At 51.4% G+C, this 23,350-nt stretch overlaps 1 protein-coding gene across 1 annotated transcript; it reads right to left on the reverse strand.

Moving 5' to 3' along the window:
• Positions 1-884: 884 nt before the first annotated feature.
• On the reverse strand, positions 885-22,727 carry LOC133090386 (complement C3-like). The gene is made up of 29 exons (XM_061188788.1): positions 22,611-22,727; positions 22,151-22,312; positions 21,755-21,884; positions 20,140-20,217; positions 18,569-18,766; positions 18,275-18,386; positions 17,870-17,955; positions 17,627-17,766; positions 17,020-17,226; positions 16,299-16,350; positions 16,035-16,121; positions 15,727-15,930; positions 14,457-14,532; positions 14,060-14,228; positions 10,938-11,033; positions 10,624-10,777; positions 9,588-9,760; positions 9,249-9,407; positions 7,951-8,010; positions 6,826-6,916; positions 4,817-4,862; positions 3,663-3,750; positions 3,258-3,344; positions 2,931-3,036; positions 2,387-2,476; positions 1,867-1,953; positions 1,691-1,780; positions 1,446-1,581; positions 885-1,017 (listed from the first exon to the last, which is right to left on the reverse strand). The coding sequence occupies exons 1-29, from the start codon at positions 22,725-22,727 to the stop codon at positions 885-887; spliced, it is 3,414 nt and encodes a 1,137-aa protein (XP_061044771.1).
• Positions 22,728-23,350: the final 623 nt, after the last annotated feature.

The raw sequence follows: 23,350 nt of genomic DNA on the forward strand, positions 1-23,350 counted from the left end.
TACCACAGTGAACAAGACAGACATGGCCCCTGGTCTTAAAGAGCTGATATTGTGGGGCAGGAGAAATACCCAATTAACTAACAATCAAACCAATAAATATCACATACAATATATTTTTAAGTGTTACTGAGAGTGATGGGAGGAGGTCTATTTTTAGGTATGTTATAAAGCAAGTATCTTTAAAAAAAATTTTTTTTTTAATTTTATTTTTGGCTGCGTCAGGTCTTCGTTGCGGCACGCGGGATCTTCGTTGCGGCATGCAGGCTCTTTGTTGCGGCACGCGGGTTTCTCTCTAGTTGTGGCGTGCGGGTTTTTCTCTCTCTAGTTGCGGCTCGCGGGCTCCAGAGCGCATGGGCTCTGCAGTTTGCGGCTCACGGGCTCTCTAGTTGAGGCGCGTGGGCTTAGTTGCCCCGCGGCATGTGGGATCTTAGTTCCCCGACCAGGGATTGGACCCACATCCCCTGCATTGGAAGGCGGATTCTTTACCACTGGACCATCAGGGAAGTCCCCAAAGCAAGTATCTTTGAGGAAATGACATTAAAACAGAGTCCAAATAAGGGAAGTGTTCAATCCATAAAGACATCTGGAGGAAGGTGTACCTGGTGGAGGGGACAGTGTGTGCAAAGGCCCTGAGGTGGGAATCAACTCAGGTGTTGGAAGGACACAAAGAAGGCCAGTGTGATTGGAATGGAGTAGGAGTGAGAGGGAGGATGCAGGTCCAAGCAATGTCAGGGCAGGTTCTGCAGGGCCCCTGCTGAATGCTGAGTCAGGAACACATGTCTGGAGTTTGAGTATGATATTCCTTGCTCTTTATTTGCGGTTAAGCCCAGGGACCTGGGCATGCTTGGAGACACCCCCCTGAGAGCAGCAGAGGCCTCAGGGTCTCAGGACTCGCAGCCATGGGTGCGCATATATTCTGAAAACCCCTCCAGCTGGTCCAGCAATTCCTTCTTGCCCACTGCCCCATCCACTGGCCAGTGCATGAGGAACGTCTCCTTGCCCAGGACATGGGTGTATCTGTGGGCAAGAGGTGGCCAGGATGGTGAGGAGAGCCGGGTGCCTTGAAGGTGTGGAGACCTTTCTGACTTGCCCCTTTGCCCTGCCTGACAGACTCTCAGAGCCACAGCTTATAGTGTCCACTCCACCAGGCCATCTCAGGTCCCCCCCACCTCTAGCGCATACTGCTGGGGATTAGAAAACGCTCCCCTCCCTCTGACTCTTTCCTGCCCTCTGTTGGAAATTTACATCTACATTTACAACATCTCCTTATGAATGGTGTTCCCTGGAGTTGTGCAGTGCACAGCCTGCACCTCCATTCAGGGCAGCCCTGAAACCCAAGACTCCTGTTGACAGGTGCAGTAGAAACTTTGACACCAAGGACTGGACTGGGGTAGGGAAGGGGGCCCAGGCCTGAGTCCCCAGGGCAGCAGGAGCCCCCCACGCACTCAGATTTGACTCTCCACAGGTCTGATGTCTGGCCCATGATGAGGTATGTCTCGTGTTCTTGCAGCCCCAGGGAGTCATGGCAGGTGGCGTGAGTGACGAATTTCTTCACGGTGAGGGGCTTGGCAGAGTCCGTGCCTGGAGGAGAGGAGACCCAGTGTGTGAGCTTGCATAGGCCTGGCCCTCCTCCGCATTGGGACCCCCAGGGTAGGCCCCCACGCCCCCTCCTCTGCCACCTTGGACATACCACTCTTGATGATGGCTTGGAGCTGCATGTTGTAGTAGATGTAGGGGCTGGAGGCGGAGGTCTCCACAGACTCCAGCCTGGCCTTGTACACTGGGGAAGGGGTCCAGGAGGGTGTCGTGTTGGTGTCCAGCCCGCAGGTGGGCCGCCCCCTGCCCCCTGCCACTCCCCACACTCACCAAAGTCCACGCCAACCTCACAGGCTGCTGCCTGGAGCTCCTCCTGCTGCAGGTGGTTGCTGTCTTTCTTTGGGGATGGGCACTGTTCTGGAAGGGTGGGGGAGGGGGGCGGCTGTTCTAGCTGCACTGGCGGAGGGGCCTTCCTCCCATCTGACCCCCAGACGGCCCCAGGCGGCAGCCGCTGGGTCTCTGGCTCTGGCCTTTCTGATCTGTAGGGTGCTGTCTCCTCCTCTGTCTCTCCGTTTGGTCTTTTTCTTTTCTGTTTCTCTCATCTGAGTTTATTATGTGTCCCTCCGTGTCTGTGTCTCTGATTCGCCTGATCTTTGGCTGTGCCTGAGTGTATGTGTCATTCTCTGTCTCTGGGTCTCCTTTTCTCTGTCTCTCTTTGTCTCTGTCTTGCTATCTCTCTGTCTCTCTCTCTCTCTGTCTAAACTCAGCCCGGAAGTCACCCAGGAAGTGATGAAAAGCTCTTGAACCCCTAGCCTGGCAGTCCCAGCCCTCCGTGTCCCCATGACCTCACCCTCGGCGCATCTGCACACGTCTCTGTGGCAGATCTTCCTCAAGGAAGCGCGCTCTGTGGGCAGGTTGTAGAAGGAGCTGCACCTCCGAGCTGCGAGAGGAGTCGAGTGACCGGGGTTGGCTTGGGCCAGGGCTCCTGGGGGCTGGGTGCACGTCTGGCTCCGCCCCCAGCAGGCCCCGCCCCACCTGACCCGCCCAGCCATCCCCTTAACAGGTCCCTCCTCTTTGAAGAGCCTGCCCCCTTCTTGCCCACCCTTACCCAGCGGGCCACGCCAAGTCCCTTCTCAGCTCTGCCACACCCGCTTCCAGGCCCCCCCGGGGCCACTTTAACCACCAAGGAAGGCCACGCCCCTCATCACCACGCCCCTTGGGTCCCTTCCGGCGCCCTCTTGGCCACCCCTCCCACGGAGCCAAGGACCCCCTTTGCCACACCCCATTCCCCCTTTTTGGCCCCGCCCCTCACCCCTCCCTTTTTTTTCTGGCCCAGTACTTCTCAGGCCCTGTACCCTCCAGGGATACCCCTCCACCCCCAGGCCCCTGCTCACAAGGCTCGTAGTAGTCGTAGACCATGACCTGGGCAGCCTGCAGGAACTCCGCCTGCAGCATCCTGTGGACGCGGAAGCCCAGCACCGTGTCTGCCTTGTGGGAGAGCTGGAGAAGGGAAGTCCTGTCTGAGCTGATCAGGGCCACTGAGCATGGGGTACTGACCACAGGGCCTTGGCCATAACCACTGACCGCGTGGCCCTGAATACTGAGGCGCTGACTTCAGAGGGCATGGCTCTCGGACAACACTGACCAGGGTGCTGATTGTGGTTTCTCCGCCCATCTGGCTGCCCACGGACCTCTGGCAGAGGACACCTGGCCTTCCTCACCTTCTCCAGGTAGAGGACAACAGTGCTGTCGCTGGAGGTCGTCTTGGTCTCATACTGGAAGGCGTACCTCTCCACGTCGCTCGTGAGCTGGGGCAGAGGGTGAGGACTGCGCGTCGGCAGAGATCCTCCAAGGCACCCAGCCCTGGGAGCTCCAGTTAGTGTAAAGCAACTCTCAGAGCTCCCGGCCCTTGTCCAATCAGCCCCAGTGTTGGGGAAACTGAGGCACAATCAGGGCAAGAATTTAGCTGAGGTCATACAGGGAGTCTCCCAGAAGTGACCATGGCCACTGACCTTGGGGCAGGGACTGTGGGGCATTAACCTGGGGTTCTTGACCCAGGTAGATGCTGTTCTGCACCCACTCGGGGAATGTGGGATGTTGCCAGGCATCCCCGCCCTGCTCATTACCTGTTTGAGGTCATCCTGGTTGGGGTAGAAGCCGGTGAGCAGGGAGACCTCCATGATGGTCATTGTGGCCTCTCGATGACCCTGGTACCTGGGGATTTCACAGCACCAGTCTCTTCCCACTGTCCCCTTGCCCCTCTCCCACGCTCCCACTGTCATCACCTCTCGCCTGGACAAGGGCAGTAGCCTTCTCCTGTGTCTCTCTGTCACTCCTCTGCCCCCAAGAGGATACAGCTTTAGCAAACAGAAATCTGGTATGTTGCCTCCTTGCTTAACTTCCTTGCTTTACCAAAACACCTGGCCTCATCCTTTCACTTCACCTCCTTCCCCTCCGGCCTCCGATTGATTGCTCTCAAGTGTCAGTCTCTCGCCTGCCACTGGACCTTGGCACATGCTGTTCTCTCAGCCTGGAATTCTTCCTCCCTCTTTGCCCTGAAAAATCCTTTCATCTTTGCAATCTCAGCTGATGCATCACCCCCTCTGGGAAGCCTTCCCCAGCCCGCACACCAGATCAATCTCTAATTTGCCCTCCTGTGGCTCCGTGGACCTCTCCTTTGCCACATTTAATCACGGTTGTCATTTTGCATTGATTCTGGGTGATTATTCGGTTATTGTTTGTCTCCCCTGACAGTCTGTGAGCTCCACCAGGCAGGGAGGAGCTGCCTTGCTCACAGCTGTGCCCCCAGCTCCTAGAACAGAGCCTGGCACCAATTAGGTGCTCAATACATTTTTGTTTTTTAATCTGGGACAGACCTGGGTGAGGGTATTTGGGAGACAGAGCCAGCCTGGGGTGGGGGCTGGAATGTCTGGAGAAGATGAAGAGAGGGGAGAGTCATGGGGTTCAGAGCTAGCCCTGGGCATCTGGGTCATGGTGCATGTTCACCGTGCAGGAGCCCGCCTTTCTGGGACAGGGAAAGCTGGGGGGCAGGGTTGGGGTAGCAGGATGGTAGATAAGCATGGAAGGGCGGGGTAGGGGGCAGAGTGGGGGACAGGCAGGGGAGGGCAGGAGGAGAGGTAGGGATGAGGGGGCAGGCATGGAGAGGCAAGTTTGGCTGGTTCCCTCCCTCCACTCAGTACACAAGGAGAGCTGCTAAGGAGTCTGGATTCCAGGAAGTGGGTCCTTCCTCCTGCCCAGTCCAAGATCCTGGTGACCTGACCTTGTTTCCATCCGGAGCTGAAAGGTTGCTTCCCCCTTTTTATTATCTGCAGAGAGAAGGCAGGAATTTAGAGGCTGGGTAACACAGCCTCTGGAGCCAGCTTCCTGGGTTCAAATCCTGGCTCTGCTATGACTTTGAGCAAGTTGTTTAACCTCTCTGTGCTTTGGTTTCCTAAACTGTAAATGGGGATCATAATATGCCCAACCCAGCTGGTTAATTTTAAGTGAGTTAACACAAGTAAAGCATTTAACATAATGCCTGATTAGTGCTTTATAACTGTCAGTTATTATTACTATAGTATTACTACCATTATCATATTACTACTAGTACTGCTACTACTACAATTAAGAAATGGGGTCCTTGGGCTTCCCTGGTGGCGCAGTGGTTGAGAATCTGCCTGCCAATGCAGGGGACACGGGTTCGAGCCCTGGTCTGGGAAGATCCCACATGCTGCGGGGCAACTAGGCCCGTGAGCCACAACTACTGAGCCTGCGCGTCTGGAGCCTGTGCTCCGCAACAAGAGAGGCCGCGACAGTGAGAAGCCCGCGCACCGCGATGAAGAGTGGCCCCCGCTTGCCGCAACTAGAGAAAGCCCGCGCACAGAAACGAAGACCCAACACCGCCAAAAATAAATAAATAAATAAATAAATAAACTCCAATCTCTAAAAAAAAAGAAAAAAAGGTTGTTTAAAAAAAAAAAAAAAGAAATGGGGTCCAAACCAAAGTCTTGGTCACTTTTAGTCCCTAAAAGTCTTGGGACTGGTGAGACTTGTTTCCCCCTACCCTGACAGTGAGCTCCCAGTGGCAAAGTCCTGTCTCTTCCTTCTTGGTACCCCAGACTGGAAACTCTGGAATCCATTTCTGATCATCTCCACAGCCCCCTCCCTGGTCCGGCCCCATCATTTCCTGCAGGACCAGTGCGGTCACCTCTTCCTTGGTCTCCCAGCTCTCATCTGTGCCCTCTATAGTCTGTTTCCCCCACAGTGGCCAGAGGGAGCCTGTGCGAACCTGTGCTAGGTCATGTCCCTCTTCTACTCAGAACCCTCTCTGGCTCCTATTTCACTCCAAGCAAATGCTAGAGTCCTCACCATGGCTTGTAAGTCCCTGCGCCATCTGCCCCATCACCTCTCCAGCTCTTTCTCCTAAAACTCTACCCCTTGCTTCTCTGTAGCCACACGGGCCTCCCTGCTGTTGCTCAAACCAGGTGAGTTCATACTTGCCTCAGGCCCTTTGCACCTGCTGTTCTGTCTGCCTGGAATGCTCTTCCCTCAGATCCTTCCTGGCTCACTCTCTCACTTCTTTCATGTTTCATCTCAAATGCCTCCTCCTCAGAGAGCTTCCCCTAGACCTCCTCCAAGTCTGTAGCACCTTTCCCTACTTTATTTTATATGGTACTTAGCATCACCTGCTATTATGCTTCATATTTATATTTTACAATGCAGATTCACTTATGTTATAAATAAATAACAATAGAAGTATAATATACTGTTATTGTTGTATTGTTTGTGTCCTTCTACTAGAATGTGGGCTCCAGGAGAAGAAGGGATATTTTTCTTGCTCATGCCTATGTTCCCAGGGCCAAGAAACAGGGTGCAGCACCTAGTAAATGCTCAAAAAATATTTGTTGGGGAAGGGTAAGCTGGGACGAAGTGAGAGAGCAGCATGGACATATATACACTACCAAATGGAAAATAGATAGCTAGTGGGAAGCAGCCTCATAACACAGGGAGATCAGCTCGGTGCTTTGTGTCCACCTAGAGGGGTGGGATAGGGAGGGAGGGAGGGAGACGCAAGAGGGAGGAGATATGGGGATATATGTATACGTATAGCTGATTCACTTTGTTATACAGCAGAAACTATCACACCATGGTAAAGCAATTATACTCCAATAAAGATGTTAGAGAAATATTTGTTGAATGGCTGAATAAAGCAATAGAGGTGCTTACTGAATGATAGCTAAAATAAAGTAATAAAAAAGAAGAGCTGGGTATCCCTGGGTCCAGGCTCACCTTTCGGGGCTGTGTGAAGAGTCACATTCAGGTGGTACAGGTTGCAGGTGTCCTCCCAGGACTCTGGAGACCTGTGGTACATGGTCAGGATCTGTCGGGGGTGGGGTGGGGGAGGTGTCAGAGCTCATCCACACTTACTCCTTTCCTCCTTGCTTCAATTCCTGCCTGCCCAGCTCTCTGCCCTATGGGGAATTCACAGCGAGGTCTTTCCCGTTCAATCCATGTGTTCAGTGGCCAGAACACCCTATATAGTCTAGGCAGGCCAGCTCTGTAATAGAACTTCCTGCAATGTTGGCAATAGTCTCTATCTGTGCTGTCCGTGTGGCAACCACTAGACATGTGGCTTTTTTTTTTTTTTTTTTTTTTTTTTTTGGTTGTGCCGTGCAGCATGCGGGATCTTAGTTCCCCGGCCAGGGATTGAACCCATGCCCCCTGCGATGGAAGCAGGGAGTCTTAACCACTGGACCGCCAGGGAAGTCCACACATGTGGCTGTTGAGCACGTGAAATGTGGCTAGTTCGACCGAGGAGCTGAATTTCTTATTTCATGTAATTTAAAATTAGCTGAAGTTTAAGGTGGAGTGTGACTTGCCTGAGGTCACACAACAAAGGCAGGGATTCAGCTGTGGCTCTATTGCCTGAAACATGATAGCAGGCTACCTTGAATTTGGTGACAAAGAGGGCTGTCCTCCTGGGTCATAGGGCATAGGGCCAGACGATGTAATGGAGCCTTCAGATATTGGGGGAAGGGTGGAGCTGTTCTCTGGGTCTTGAGAGGCACCCTGGAGGGAGAATCTTTCTTTTGGGGGGCAAGGAAAGAGACCCCTTCAGGGATTCGACATAGGAGGGGCAGAGGGGTCCAAAGATCTCTGGCCTCTGTCTTCCCTGACTCTTGACTTACTGAAAGTGAAAACCTCTATTTGCCCACCCATCAAATGGAGCCCATATTTTTACCAGCTTCTCAGGGGGGTTTTGAGGTGTCCTTAGATTGATTCCTAACAAATGGTTGTGTCCTAAATGGTAGCTAAGATTATTGCTGATTTCATTCTTGTTTTGGAGCCTATATTTGCCTCTATTTCCACCAACTGGGGGAGCCCTGGGCTCTAGCTAAGGAACACAAGACTTACCGAGATGGTGCCTCTTCCACTGCCGCTGGCTTTGATCTCTAGGTCATCCTGGGCAGAGAACTGAAAAGAAGGGGGAGGAGGATTTGAGGGGAGAAGAAGCAGCAAAACATGACTTACACGCAGTGGGGATGGAGAGGAAAGCAGGCACGGGCACTGATGCCTCAGTTATTTCCCTAACTTGGGGTCTAGTGACTCTCCCACCTCTCTCCATGAAGATGGTTTTACTTTTCCTTCTTTTTTTAAAAAATATTTATTTATTTATTTTTATTTATTTATTTATTTATTTAGGCTGCACCAGGTCTTAGTTGCGGCACGCGGGATCTTCGTTGTGGCACGCATGAGGGATCTAGTTCCCTGACCAGGGATCAAACCCGGGCCCCCTGCATTGGCAGCGCAGAGTCTTACCCACTGGACCACCAGGGAAGTCCCTGCATCTACTCTTGTTTCCCTCATTCATTCTTCCCTCATCGGCCAGAGCAAAATTTTACAAATTCACATCACCCCTGCTTAAATCCCATTGCTGTTCTTAGAACACTCCTGCCTCAGTGCCTTTGCACTTGCTGTTTCTCCTGCCTAGATATCCACAAGGATCACGTCTGCCTTTCCGTAAGGTCTTTGCTCAAATATTACCTTCTTGGTGAGACCTTCCCTACCCAGCCTAATGACAACTCCTTGATGTTCCCACCCCCTCCCTGCTTAATTCTTTCCCATAGCACTTGCCATCGTTTAACACATTACATATTCTACTTATTCACATCGCTTTTTTGTCTATCCCCACTAAAATATAAAATTCTACAGGGACAGGGATTTTTTTCCCCTGTCTTGTTCATGGCCATATTCCCAGAACCTAGAACAGTGTCTGACACACAGTAAGTGCTCAATAAAGATGATTGAATCATTGAAGGTGAATATCACCTCCTTCATGGAGTAAGGTCATGGAGATGACCTTACTCCCCATACCCAGGTTATTTTGTCCTTTACACACTTATTTCATTCCCCTGTGTTCTGAAAGCTTAAAGTGGAATGTAGAATTATATTTATTGTCTCAATTTCTTTCTAGACTGTAAGTGCTTTGAGAGTAGGGACCACAGATGTTTCATAATGTAACCCAGGAGAATGCTTGGCACACAGTAGGTGCTCAGGTAAATGTTTGTGGAATGAATGCACCAATACATTGATAGTATAGCCAATGGTGATTAGATAATATTGGTGAGGGGAGATTGCCAGGGACATGACTCTTGGTCTCATCTCCAGCGCAACTTCTGTGTGGACTTCCCGTCTGCCCCGTAGCTCCGTACCTTTGCTGACCGCAGCTGGTAGGCATTGTTCTCATCGATGAGCCATTCCATATTCAAGGCTCTCTTGGGGGCTCTGATCTGGACGCGGAGATCCTGGACACCGTCGAAGGGGACAGCTTCGCGGAAGCGGGTGAGGGCCTCTATGGCCACGACCGTGGTCTGGGTGTTGGGATGGGGGCCTCGGATCAGCACCACTGACAGCGCACCGGAGCCCCTTGGGGCATGAGCACCACGGACAGCTCCTTCCGGTGGGCCAGTAGTGTCAGCACCTCGGCTAGCGACCCATCCCCCCACCCCCACCCCCACACCTCCACCCCCAGTTTCCGAGGCTCCAGTCACCTGGGTGGACTGAAAGCCTCCTCCCAGCTCCCGTTTCTCCAGTAGCCACTTGGCGATGGCATGCGTCTCATTGCGCCGACCCAGCTCCAGCTTCTCCATCAGTGCATAGGCCGTGGCCTCAATGGTGTATAGGGAGTCCGTGTCCAGGTCGCCCACTGGCCAATGGGTTTTGTCTAGAAGATGGATGCCCACCTTGTCACTCAGATCTGGGCCCACCTACCTAAACCTGCCCTCTCCTCGTGTCCTATCGCCCAGTTTTTCTCATCTACTATTTTACTGAGCACCTACTTTATGTGAAAATCTTTGCTGAGGAGACGTATGGACATTGCATTTTTTCAGAACCACTCTAGGAGACAGGGACACTATTTAGAGTTGGGGAAGTTGAGGTTCAAAGAAGCTCCTTCACATCCCTCTCGGTCCCACTGCAAGTGCGTTTTTCTACCTCCACTCCTCTTGACTTGGGGAATGGAGAGGATGGGCTCAGGACCCTCAGGGATGGGATAGGGCAGGCCATGGGAAGCAAACCCCTCTCAGTTACCTGTGTTTTATGACCTTCTTTCCATCCTCGAACATACCAAGCACTTTCCCACTTCAGAGCATTTGCACGTGCCATTCCCTCTGCTTGGAATATCCTTGGCCTTTCATGTAGGTGAGCTTTCTCATCTTTCATTCCAGCTGAGGGGTCCCCTTTTCACAGAGGTCTTCCCAGTTCTCCAGTCTATACTCCCCTCCCCTCATCATCGCTCCCACCCACCTTGTATGTTATTATCTCAGCACCTGTCTCAATTTGTAATTCTCTTTTGATCTGTTTGTCTTCTACCTGCCTCCCCCAGGAATGGTGGGACTTCTGAGGGCAGGGACCACATCAGTCTTGTTCACCTTGGTTTCTCAGGGTCTGAGCTCAAGGGTTGGCACACCATAGGTGCTCATAAATGAAGAATCACATTTTGCTGGATTTGAGATCATGCAATCCCCCTCTCTCTGCCCCCGTGACTGTGGTTAACACATAGTTGGTTGAAAAGTGGCCCATACCCACCCTGGCTGGCAAAGCTGTCCAGGCGGTCATTGGCTCGGGGGCTCCTGGTGAGGGCCAGAGCATAGGAGACTATGGCTATGGCAAAGGTTGTCTGAATGTGGGGGAGTTTTTTCTCCAGGAAGTCACTGGCTTGCTTCATGCTGGCAGCCAAATTCTAGAAAGTCAAGAGAAGAGGCTAGAGGGAGGTGATCAGAGGAAAGGGGTCTGGGAGTTAGAAGAGAGGAAAGCACTAAGAAGGACACGAGGGCAGGGGAGCTCCCTGTGTGCAGGGGGTATGGCACCCTGCAGACCCTGCCCTCGTCTTTGGGTCCTACCGGTATCTTCTGGTTGCACAACTCCTTCCCCTCATTCAGAGCGATCAGGACAAGAGCTGTGAGGGATACATCTGCCTCCGAGCCTTGGTAGCCACCCTGTGGATGCAGAACCACACCCATAATCCCTTTACCATCTTGGAGACACCTTCCCCAATCTCTCCTGACTGACCTTGAAAAGCTCCCAGGTGCTCAGCTCTGGGCTGGATGATGCTGAAAGCAGGATGAGGAGAGAGGTAGAGGAGGAGGAGCTATCTTGAGATTTGCCTGTGTGGGGTCTGCTTTACTAAGAAAAGTTGACAGCCATGGAGGGTGCTGCGCTAAGCTCTCTATGCTAGCTCAAAACATGCTTGCAGCAGCTCCATTTTCCTGATGAGCAAACTGAGGGTCAGAGGGTGAAGTGTCCCCATTGCTGGTAAATGACCAACAAGGTTCAAACTCCTCTTTAGTCTCCCAAGTTCCACCCTCAATCCCTGTACTGGACTGAATAATTTTCCCCCCAAATGCTTGTCCACCCAGAACCTCAGAGTGTGATCTTATTAGGAAATAGGGTCTCTGTAGATGTAATGAGCTAAGTTAAGAATAGGTTATACTGGATTAGGGGGACCCTGTATCCAATGACTGGTGTCCATATAAGAAGGCACACACAGAAGGAAGAAAGCCATGTGAAGATGGAGGCAGAGATTGGAGTGCTGTGGCTATAAGCCAAGGGATGCCAAGGATTGCCAGGAACCACCAAGCTAGAAGAGGCAAGGCAGGATTCCCACCCCATGCCCCAACGAGCCTTCAGAAGGAGCATGGCCCTGCCGAGACCTTAATCTTGGACTTCTTTTTTTTTTTTTCGACCACGCTGCATGGCATGTGGGATCTTAGTTCCCCGACCAGGGCTCGAACCCGCGCCCCTTGCATTGGAAGTACGGAGTCTTAACCACTGGACTACCAGGGAAGTCCCAATCTTGGACTTTTAGTCTCTAGAACTGGGACGAAATAAATAGATTTCTGTTGTCTTGAGCCACCCAGTTTGTGGTACTTTGTTACAGCAGCCCTAGGGAACTAATACATACCCCAAAGTCTCTTCTTCTCACAGTGGCCAATGAAGCCTGTGAACTCTTGAATCAGTTTACATCCGTCCTCTGCTCAGAACCTTCTGTGGCTCCCACCTCACTCAGAGGAAAAGCTCAAGTCCTCCCTTTGGCTCACAAGGCCCCGCACGCTCTGTCCCATCACCTCCCTGCCCTCCCCTCCTCCCCCTCTCCCCTTGCTTACTCTGTTCCAGCCACACTGGGCTCCTCACTGTTCCTCCAAAATATTGGGCACATTCCAGTCTCAGGACCTTTGCACGTGCTGCTCCCTCTGCTTAGGACACTCTCTCCTTAGTTATCCACAGGCCTTGCTCCCTCACCTCTCCAGTTCTGTATAAATATCATCTCCTCAGGAAGCCTTCCAAAATTTCACCCTTCCCACCTTGATCCCCCTTTCCCTGCATTTTCCCCGTATCACTTATAACATGCCACATCATTTATGTCCCTATTATGCTAATTGCCTGTCTGTCCTCCACTAGAATGTCTGCCCCATGAGGACAGGGATTTTTGTCTGTTTTGTTTGCCCTGAGTCCCCAGCGCTTAAAGCAGTGCCTGGCACATTATAGGTGCCTGATAAATGTTCGTTGGTGGAAAGAAACTCAGATCTGTGAGCCTGTCTTACTGTTACTGTGTTTGTAACTCCTTTATGTACCGCCTTCCTGTACCATGTAGGGCTTTCACTCACACAGTCCTCCCTTCTTTTGGGGGTGCATCCTGTCTTTGCTGGTTCATTCATCCATCCAGAGTTTTATTCAGCAACATTTGCTGACTGTGATGAACCAGACCTGCTTTTCTCCCTGGAGGACTCACAGTGTAGGAAAAGCAAACCCTGAACCGACTATTGCAAAGCCCCACAGGCTTCAGGACCTGGCATCTTTCCTCCTTCCCAGGCCTTGGGATGGATCACCTCTTTGCCATCTTCGGGCTCTGATGACACTGGTCTCTTTTCCCCCTCCTCAAACATGCCAGAGCCTCAGGGCCTTTGCACACGCTGTTCCCTTTGCCTGGAGCTCTCTTTTCCATTCTTTCCTCCGCTGTCTCCTATTCCTTTTTCAAGTTGCTGCTTTACTGTCACTTCCGCCTGTAGGCTACCCCTGACACCCCCAGCACTGGGCATGGCTCCTATTAAATCCTATCTCCTGCTTTTCTCTCCCGTGGAACTTGGCACAATTGTGACTTAAACAATCACTAGTTATAATTATCTGGTGAACTTCTGTCTGCCCCCCACTACCCAGCTTGTCAGTTCTACAAGCAGGGGCTGTCACTGTCTTGTTTACCTCTGTGTCTCCCCTCTACCCAGCACAAGGCCTGGCACACAGCAGTTGCTGGATAAATGTTTGTTGAATGAGTGAATAAATCACATCCCTAATGTGACAGGTGCACAGGACAGGGCTGGTATTCGGGGGAGACTTAGAGGAGGTGGTGTCTGATCTAAATCTAAAGAGAAAACATAATTTGGCTAGGTGCAGGGGAAAAAAGGGATGAGGCGTGAGTATACCATGCAGAGACAGCAGCCTAAGCAAAGATACGGAGGTGAGTTGGAAGGACCTGTGAGCAGGGAGTATTGAGGGGTGAGGCTTGGGAGGAGATACAGAAGAGAAGGATAGAGTAGAGAGATACTGTTGTAGGTGACTGTGTTTGTCTGTAGGTGACTGCCACAGAAGGTGTTTGAGCAGGGGAGAGACCTCCCAGGCTGTTTGAAAGCTGTTTCTGGAGGCTGGTGTGGAGGAACAATTGGTAGGGATGGGTGTGTTGGCTGGGGGGACAAGGAGAACTCAGACCCAGAGAGACGTGGGCCAGGACTGGCAAATCCTTGAAGTAGGCGTGGGGGGATAGGTCCCAGATGTGCCCAGCCTCCCCACATTGTAACAGAGTGCAGCATGGTCCAGAGCAGGGAGATGTGATGCTTGGTGCCGGACCTCGGCTCTTTCCTGTTCTCATTCTACCTGGGAACACGTCAGGGGGCTGAAATTCCCCTCCCAGTGTGCAGAGCCCTTGGGTTTTGTTTGAATGGCTCAGGTAGCGGTGGGGGGCGGTGGGCACCTTCATGGACGCCATGACCACAGGGCTTTCCTCCAAGAAGCTCCCGTCCTTCGCCTGCCTCTGGGTGATGATCCAGTTGGCAATGGTGCAGAGAGACTCAGGGTTGAGCGCCCCGATTGTCATGGTAGGGTAGGCCAGGGCGAAGACCCGGAATACGTAACTCGTGAGCCTGTTGGAAGGGAGACAGGGTGGGTGATGGCTGGCAATAGTCACCAAGGGGGTTCTAGGACAGGGGCGTCTACACTATGGAGAAGTCTACCCCAGAGACCACGGCAACTTGGAATGCTGCTGGCCCGCAGGCTGCCTGCCCCAAGACCCCTCAGTGGGGATACTTCTGGGGTCATCAAGCCCCAGGCTGGTCCCTCAGGCTTCCTCCTACCAGCGTTCTCATCCTTACCAGGTGCTTCCTGGGTTTCCCTTGCTGGTGTGGTAGGTGCTATCTGCGCTCCGGTGGGTCAGCATCCGGCTGTACCCTGGGAAAACAGGTGGATGGGAATTTACCGGGAGAGTTGGTGCTTGGGTGTGGCTGTGAAGGGGGGGTTAGTTACCAGGCATAATCTGGGGGGCAGGGTATGGGTGGGACTTAGGGGTGCATCATATCTAGATGTAGCCTGGAGGAGGGGACTGGTCCAGGTGCATTAAGGAGGGAGCTGCAGGGCCCAGGTGTAAATGAAGGTCATGGCCACATGTGACAGTGGGAGCCAGGGTACAGCTGTATCTGGGAGTAAACTGGGAAACTGTGCCATTGGGGTGTGTCTGGGAATTACTGCTGGGGAGGGGTGTGACTGGGGAGGGGTGTGGCTGGGAATTACTGCTAGGAGGGATCATGGAAGGTGAAACCCAGGAAAGGGCGTATCCTGAGGGGCCACTACCTGGGTGTTTTCTTGGGGGTTGTTTCTTGGCTGTAAACTAGAGATGTCAGTGTGTCTGTGTAGTCAGAGGATGTTACTCCCGGGTGTATTCTGGAGAGGGCACCTCTGGGGTGGATTCTGAGCATTGCTACTTGGGTATTATCTGAAGGCTACCTGGAGGTTTACTGTTTGGGTTTAACACTGGGGATGATAGTGTCTGGGTGTTACTTGGATGGAACACCGTCCAGAGCAGCTGGATGGAGAGTTGGTGTCTGAGTGTAACCAGGGAGACAGGGTCAGCGTCCAAACTAACTTGAGGGTCTCTGTCAGGGTGTAACCGGGGTGTGTATCTATGGCTGTTACCTGGGGGGTTTGGATGTAACCTGGGAAGGTGTTAGCAATCAGGTGTAACCGGAAGGCCACCACCTGGGATTATTCTGGAGTCTTCTGCCTGGAAGTTCCCTGGGGGTGTAGCCCAGGGCATGGAACTGATTGGCTAGAACCTGGGACAGTGTCTGAATATAACATAACCTGGGAGGTTGCTGCTTTGGGGTTAACCAGGGTGTCTGTTATGAGACTTGTAGCCTGGGAGAGGGGTCAGGATGAAGGAATAATGTGGGGGTCACCATTGGGGGTCACCTGGGGGACTTGGTATCAGGTTGTCATCAGGGAGAAGAGTCAGAGTTTGGGTGCTATTGTCTGGGAAGGTCCAGTGGGGGCCTCATCCAATGCCAGGGGTACCTCAGCCACCCTCCCCAAGAGTCCCAGACACCCAGGAGGGTGTCATCGAGGTCCCAGGAGGGGATCCACTCTCACCGCTGACAATGTTCTTCATCACTTGCTCCCTGAGCTCCACCCCAACCTTGTTCCACTGGCCCGTGCTATCCAAATAGCGGGCCAGGATGATCACAGGTGCCAGGGAGCTCAGCGTCTGTTCGGGGCAGCCAGTGGGGACCCTCAGCAGCCGCCTTGTTTCTTTGGGTGTCAGGCTGCCCAGGATGGTCTCTCCAAGGATGTCACCTGTCAGGTGGGCATGGTCTGAGCTACCATGGCTCCCCGATGGGGATCATAGGTACCCCCAGCCCCTCCCTCAGCCCCCGCAGGAGCCAGCTCTGTCTAGGCACCTTGAATGCTGACAAACACTTCTGCCTCTGTGTTGGGCATCTTGTTCAAAAAGTCCTGTTTTGGCACCAGCTCCATCTGGGTGTGACCTGAGCAGGCACAACCTTGTGTGACAAGCAGGTTCTGGGACTGGGGAGGTCAGGGTTAGACTGCAGAGTCTGGGAGAATCTCAGACTGCCCTCCTGCCCAGATCCCCTCATTTCAGCCCCTCCCTCCACTGGAGCATGGTCCCAGGATCCCACGTGCTCCCTGAAGACCCCACAAACCTTGGGGGTTCAGGAGGATGCTATGAGATATCTGCTGTATCTGACCCCCTGCCTGTAGGATGCAGTGAAGAAGAAAATTAAAAACAATAGTAATAATGACAGTCATAATGACAGTAAGAGGAAGTATTGCTTAGCTATAAAGAGCACAGACTCTGGGACCCAGATATCTGGGTTCAAATCCAAGCTCTTTTGCTTCCTAGCTGCATGATCTTGGGCAAATTACTTCACCCCTCTGTGCCTCAGTTTTCTCATCCATAAAAGGGAGAGTACAGTAGTTCCTACCTCATAGAGTTGTTCTGAGGGTGCAGTGAGTTAATATTCTTAAAGCGCTATATCCTAAGTGCTAAAAAATGTGTTTGTTAAATAAAGTATTACTGATGGGTCATGCACTGGTCGTGTGTAATTTTCACAGCTCTCTGATTATTCGTGGGTATGAGGATTATCCCCATCCTGCAAATGAGGAAACAGAGGCTCAGAGAAGTTAAGTAACTTGCCCAAGGTCACACAGAAGAGACAAGGTTTGAACCCGAGCCTGACTCCGAAGTCCCGAAGTGGGGACTCTGTGATTGAACTTTCAAATCATTGTCTCGCACCTCACTCCTGTCCTGGAGGCCTGTTCATTGATCTTGGGCCCACCTGCCCCTCCCGTGATCACACAGCCTGGAGCTCAGGAGAAGCCCCACTCGCTGCACTGGCAGCAAGGGCTGGGGGTGCCTATTACCTGGACCAGGAGTGTCTTCCTCACGTGGTCCTGGACCCCAAAGCCCATGACCTTGACCTCCACATCCACTTTGCCTGTTTCAAGTGGGAGAAGCACGAAGGGCACCGTCTTGGAGGAGGTGGAGGGCACGACAACCACCTGGCGGGAAGGGGCTCCTGGCTTTGCCGCACTGCACAGTGGCTCCTTGTGGGGGAACTCCACTCGGACCTGGGGCAGGGTGGGCAGTTAGAGGGTCCTGATGCAGGAGGCCCAGGACCCTAGAGTCACAGTCTCCTCCCTGCCCCCACCCTGAGAATCCTGAGTAGGTGACAGTGTAGCATAATGATTGAGAGTAAAGACCCTGCCTGGGTTCAAACCCCTTCTGTCACTTAGGTGCTATGTGATCTCAGGAAAGCCATGTAAGTTTCCTTATATCTCCAAACCAAGAACAGTCATAGCATCCATCTCCTGGGGTTATCGTGAGGCTTAAATGGGAAAATGTCTTAGAAACTTTTTCAAAAAGGCTGCCACTTCACTGGCTCCTTCGAATAATGGACACCCTCCATCCCCCTTATAAAACACACTGACAGACATTTTTGGGGGGAGAGGGGAAGGCTGGGGGCTTCACCTTGACCGGGTTGACCATGAAATTGTACAACACAGCTTGGATCTGGACCTGCTCATTCCTGATCACGGAGAAGGGCAACTTAAGATCCACAAAGAATGATTTCATAACTGTCAGCTCAAAGGGGTCAGAGACGCAAAGACCTAGAACCAGGAGAGCACTTGACGTTAAGCAGAGGCCAACTGCCCTGGGGCTGGCCAGGGCCACTGTTCTCCTATTCCTTCAGCACTCGGCTTGTGGGGTCACCTTGTCCAGCCTTGAGACTGACGGCCACAAACTGCCATGTGGTGATGGAATCTGGCACGGTCACAAGGGTGCTGTAGTGCGAGATGCTGCAGAAAGTGCCAGGGTAGGGGGAAGGGAACATAAGTGAGTCTGTGCTGCCTGGACAGAGCCTCTGATTGAGGGTTACTGTCTTGGGCTTACCATCACTATGAAGGGGTCAGTGGGTCACCCAATTAGAGAAATTATCACTAGAGGGACATCATTTGGGGGGACCCACTGAGATCTTTATCCCCATCCAGGAAGTTTCCTGTCATGGGACAATGCTGAGAGCTCAATGTCACTCCTGGGGGCATTGGCCATGATGGATGCCCCCTGATGCATGGAAGGGCCAGGGACCAGAGGCTGGCATGGGGGCCATAGTCCTACCCCGATTCACTTTTGGGCAGAGTAATCGTCTTCCAGAACCAACTTTCAGGGAACAAGCTCCGGACAGGCTGGTCCTCCTGGAAGATGTCATCAAAGTCCTCATCTTCATCCGCTGTAGGGAGCAGATGTGGGTCAGAGTGTCTTTTGCATGTCTCCCATGACCCACCAGACTCTTCAGTGGGGTCCTCCCACCTCATCCCTCCATGGCACATGTCACCCCTTGACCTGTCCATGGCACTCCATGTCCCTCAGTGGAGCCCCCCGACCCTGTGCCTCCTGCCGTGGCCCCCTCACTTGTCCCCAGAAGCAGCTGCTCCTCTCGGGCCTCCTGAGTCAGGGCCTCAGACAGATGGCAGCAGCTCAGGAAAGCGGCGATGCAGACTGGTCCATAGCGGACATGATGGGTCCTCTCCTCACACGATAGCCCCACTGGGCTCTCCCGGAGCCCAGCCTCACAGCACTTTCGCTCCAGCTCTGTCTCGAACTTGTTCACTGCAGGCCAGAGTTAGTGGGACAGAGGTGGGGCTGGGTAGGACCTGAGGAAGCAGGGACCCATCCACCTCAATGCCATGTACACCTGACCTCTGTTTAGCCGTATCTCTGGCAATGCTGTCCCTAGAACTTTGCCTGTGTCTTTCCCCTGAAGCTTCACATTGAACTCATATGATGAGTTCTGATGAGGAAGCTGAGCTACAGAGAGGTCAATTCACTGGCCCAGGGTCACACAGCTCACAAGTGGCAGAGCTGGGACTGGAATTCATGCTGCTGCTCCTGCTATTTCTTCTCCTTCTCCTTCTTTTTGGACAGGGATTGGCAACGCCATGTTTATTTATTAAAGTTGTCATTTTGACTCCTGGTTTTCGTTGTGTGTTTTAAAAAAATGAAAACACAAAACTTGCTGTAGTGCATGATGTCAAGTTGAATGCTTCTAAATTAGCGAACTGAAGGAATGCACTTAAAGATAGAAAATATTAGAGCAATTTAATAATCTTATTGTCTACCATATAACATGGTTAGAACATCTATAGTTAAGTGATTGTTACCATAAATAAAACAACAGTCTATATTATGTACTTTTCTCAGAAGGTTAGCATGATTTTCGATATTGAAATTAGAGTTAGGGTTTTACCTCAATTTTTATTAGATTTCACTTATTTTCCCTTTATTTAGATCCACAAAGTCATTAGTGCTGCTTAAAAAGACTGAAAAATCTAATATTCATAGAATCCATGCTTCTAACAACACCCAGTGCTGCCTCTCATCTTCCTTGAACTCTAGGCTTCTTGGTCCCATCCACACTCTGGTCTTGGTCTACATGTTATCCATCTCCCCCTTCATCTACCTTCCTTCCTGTATCACAGAAGCTAGACATCTAAAAACTACATTTCCCAGACTCCCTTGCTGCTAGGGTTCTGGATGGGATGAGATTCTGCCACCCAGATGCTCTTGTATAGAATTTGGAAAGTGGAAGAGAGGTGGAGACCATTTTCCCTGCAACGGTGGTAGCTGATGGGTGGGCTCCAGTCTATGTGTTTTTGTAACAGGCATAATTCTGTGTTTCACTATCTACCTGCCAGCTTCATGAGAGATTTTGGCAGAGTTTCCTGAGATTTCATGCATTGAAACCTAGATTTCATGCATTGCAAGAACTACAATGGAGTGATCTTGAGTCTCAGCAAGCAGCCTTCCAACTTCCGCTCCTAAAGTTCAGCTAATGATTTTGAAAGCACCAAACTCCCATCATTAAATCACCTCCCCTCCCTGCCCCCCGACTGGAGTAACTAGAGTGGTTTCAGTTTTCTTTTCTAAGCCCTGATGAATACAGATTAGGGAGCCAGGAGGGCACATCCAGCTTTAGCTCTGACCTGTATTCCTCTTGGTCTCCAGCCTCTTCAGGGAGCGGCGGTGACGGCTGGGAGATGGGCTCTGGGGGCAGTGCCAGTCTGGGGATCAGAGGGAAGAATGAGAGGACAAGTGTCAAGATCATTATCAACATCCTTGAGATTTATTGGGTGCTTACTGCATACCCAGTGCTTTATATGCATCACCTCATTTTATCCCACAGCCTCTTTGTAGTCAAGATTTGCCACTTAAAAGTTGTGCAGGGCTTCCCTGGTGGTGCAATTGTAAAGAATCTGCCTGCCAATGCAGGGGACACAGGTTCAAGCCCTGGTCCGGGAAGATCCCACATGCCGTGGAGCAACTAAGCCCGTGCGCCACAACTACTGAGCCTGCACTCTAGAGCCCATGAGGCACAACTACTGAGCCCATGTGCCACAACTACTGAAGCCCGTGCACCTAGAGCCCATGCTCCACAACAAGCCACCGCAGTGAGAAGCCCGCGCACTGCAACGAAGGGCAGCCCCCGCTCGCCACAACTAGAGAAAGCCTGCGTGCAGCAACGAAGACCCATTGCAGCCAAAAATAAATAAATAAAATAAATTTATTAAAAAAAAAAAGTTGTGCAATCTTCAGCAAGTCACTTAACCTCTCTGGGTTTTAATTTCTCCAGCTATGTAAAATGGAATAATCATAGTTCTATCTATGAGATCATGCATATAAAAGTACTTGGCACAGGGTCCAGTTTGTAGTAAATAGAAATTGTTATTTTTTTAAAAATATTTATTTATTTATTTATTTGGCTGTGCCAGGTCTTAGTTGCAGCACTCAGGATCTTCATTGCAGCATGCGGGGTCTTTTAGTTGTGGCATGTGGGATCTTTTATTTGTGGCATGAGGGATCTTTAGTTGCAGCCTGCGAACTTTTAGTTGTGGCATGTAGGATCTAGTTCCCTTACCAGGGATTGAACCCAGGCCCCCTGCATTGGGAGTGTGGAGTCTTAGCCACTGGACCAGCAGGGAAGTCCCAGAAATTGTTATTAATATCACTATTTATAGCTGAAAAGAAGACCCTCCTAGTTGTCCCCAAAATATCCATTCTCCCCTATCGTTTGTGGCAACTAAACCTCCATCTTTTATGTATCACTCAGAATGAAGACTACATTTCCCAGCCTCCTTTGTATCTAGATAGGGCCATGTAACTGAGTTCTGGCCAATGAGATGAGAGAGAAGTGTACTATTCTTTCCACTTCCCTTCATCCTGGTGCCTGGCAGGAGGTCCTGGTGAGACTTCATCTTGGAATATGGCAGAGCAACAAGCTAGAAGGAGCCTGAGTCCCAGAATGACCTCTGGACTGTTACTGAGCAAGAAATAAACTTCTACCTGTTTAAGCTACTGTTAATTTGTATCTCTGATACACATGGCCAAAACTACATCTTAATTAGCACACAGTAAGTTACTTCTATTATTATGTACATTTTATGGAGAGATAAATTGAGAATCAGAGAGGAAATATGATCAGCCTATGGTAAGTGGCAGGGTCCTAGATTTTAGCTCATCTGTTTCACACCAAAGTCCATGTTCCTAACCACTAGACAGCACTTCCCCCACCCCTGCCCTCTTCCTGCCCCCCTTATGTACCTGAGCTTGCCAAAGTGTCCATCCCTGTGCTCATCTTCATGTCCAATCCAGCATCCTTGAACACAGCAAGTCTGTCTTTCCCACTGCCTGCTGTGCAGCCAATGTCATGTTCCTCCACCGTATCCCAGACCTGAGGGTCAAGAGAGGAACCTGGATTTGGAGCCTGTATGACCCCTCCAGGGAAGATGCAATGGTGCACTGTAATTGCTGGTTCAAATAATAATTTTCACATAATCACCCATTTATTGAGCCCTTACTACCTGCCAATCTCTGTGCTGTGCACAGGCTCCTTGAATCCTTGCAACCACCGATATTGTTCATTTACTAGGTGAAGAAACTGAGGCTCCAGCTAGAATCTCCAGGCAATCTTTGGGTCCAAAGCCCACATGTTCTTACCTTCTTCTGTGTGAGCTTGTGTTTGCTGTTCAAGATATAGACAGCCTTGTCCACGGCCACCAGCCCTACTGTGGCCTCTGCATCACCTGTCACCTTCAATTCCACCTGGCTGCTGGGCTGTACAGGCTGGAGGTATCCTTCATTCTTCATGCCAACCTTCAGCTAAGCAAGGAAAAAGAGAGATGTCAGGAAAAGAGGCTCATAGGTCACCAAAGGGCTTCCACAAGTCCACTTCCAAGTTCATGCTCCCTCAGCTCTGATGGAGCATCTGGGAACTCCACCAGGCCAACCTCAACTCTACACATTTACTTGCATCTTCTCCACCTCTTAAGTTGAGCTTTTAAGGCCACATCACTTCTCCTTCCTCTCCTCTGCCTCCAGACTGAGAGCCCTTGAATTTGTACCGACCATCTCCCAAGCATTATGATGGTGGTGTACAACTTCAAGGAGTTTGACTCACCTTCTCCTTGCATTTGTCATTCACATCAATCCAAATGGAATCAGCCACCAGTTCAGGGTCCTGCCCTGTTCCCCTTGGCAGTAAATAAAAGGCCAGGATGCGGAAGGAAGGAAGCATCTTTGAAGTCACATCAATAATGGCTGACGTGTAGACACTCCCATGACTTTTTAACTGATGTTTGGCATACACAATCTGGCCCTTACTCAGGACCTTGGAGACAAGGGCAACTATGGATGAGAAGGGTAGAACCAGCCCTTCCCCTAGGCTATCCCAGCCCACAAGGGAGCCCCCTAGTCCCTTTGCTTCAGCCTCTAGGTCTGAGTCCATCCCAGATGGTTCCCACCAGCTCAAGTCCTGGTCCTAACCCCTCACCAGGATGGTGAAGTGAGTGATCCAGTCCTTGGTTGCAGGATTTTGATGCTTTGTGTTGAGGCTCAGCTGGATGTTGCTGCCAACCTCTGTGCCCAATGTCTTCACCTCAATGTGCAGGAAGTTCCCTGACCCATCCTGAGTTGAGTAAGGCCAAGCTGTCATCCTGGCTGAAGCCTGCTCCTCTGGCTGGAGAGGTGCATCAGTTTCCACCTGGGGAGCATCATGGGCAAGTAAACCCCTAATAACCCTTCCAGCTCACACAGTCCCAGCCCCACTATCCCTGCCCCATAAGGTTGGTACCAGGATAGGGAGCTCCTTCAGATCTCCATCTGTGTTGATGGTCAGAGTGGCCACCCCACTGGACGAGG

Source organism: Eubalaena glacialis, chromosome 4 (genome assembly GCF_028564815.1).
Source record: "Eubalaena glacialis isolate mEubGla1 chromosome 4, mEubGla1.1.hap2.+ XY, whole genome shotgun sequence".
NCBI lineage: Eukaryota > Metazoa > Chordata > Mammalia > Artiodactyla > Balaenidae > Eubalaena > Eubalaena glacialis.

What these genes read in the sequence shown, in the direction of transcription:
- LOC133090386 (XM_061188788.1), bottom strand. Translation starts at nt 22,727, where the DNA reads ATGCTTCCTTCCTTCCGCATCCTGGCCTTTTATTTACTGCCAAGGGGA. An exon ending in GGAAGACACTCCTGGTCCAG is followed by an intron (nt 16,351 to 17,019) that starts GTAATAGGCACC and finishes TGCATCCTACAG; the next exon opens with GCAGGGGGTCAGATACAGCA. An exon ending in CCAAGCCATCATCAAGAGTG is followed by an intron (nt 1,582 to 1,690) that starts GTATGTCCAAGG and finishes CCTCTCCTCCAG; the next exon opens with GCACGGACTCTGCCAAGCCC.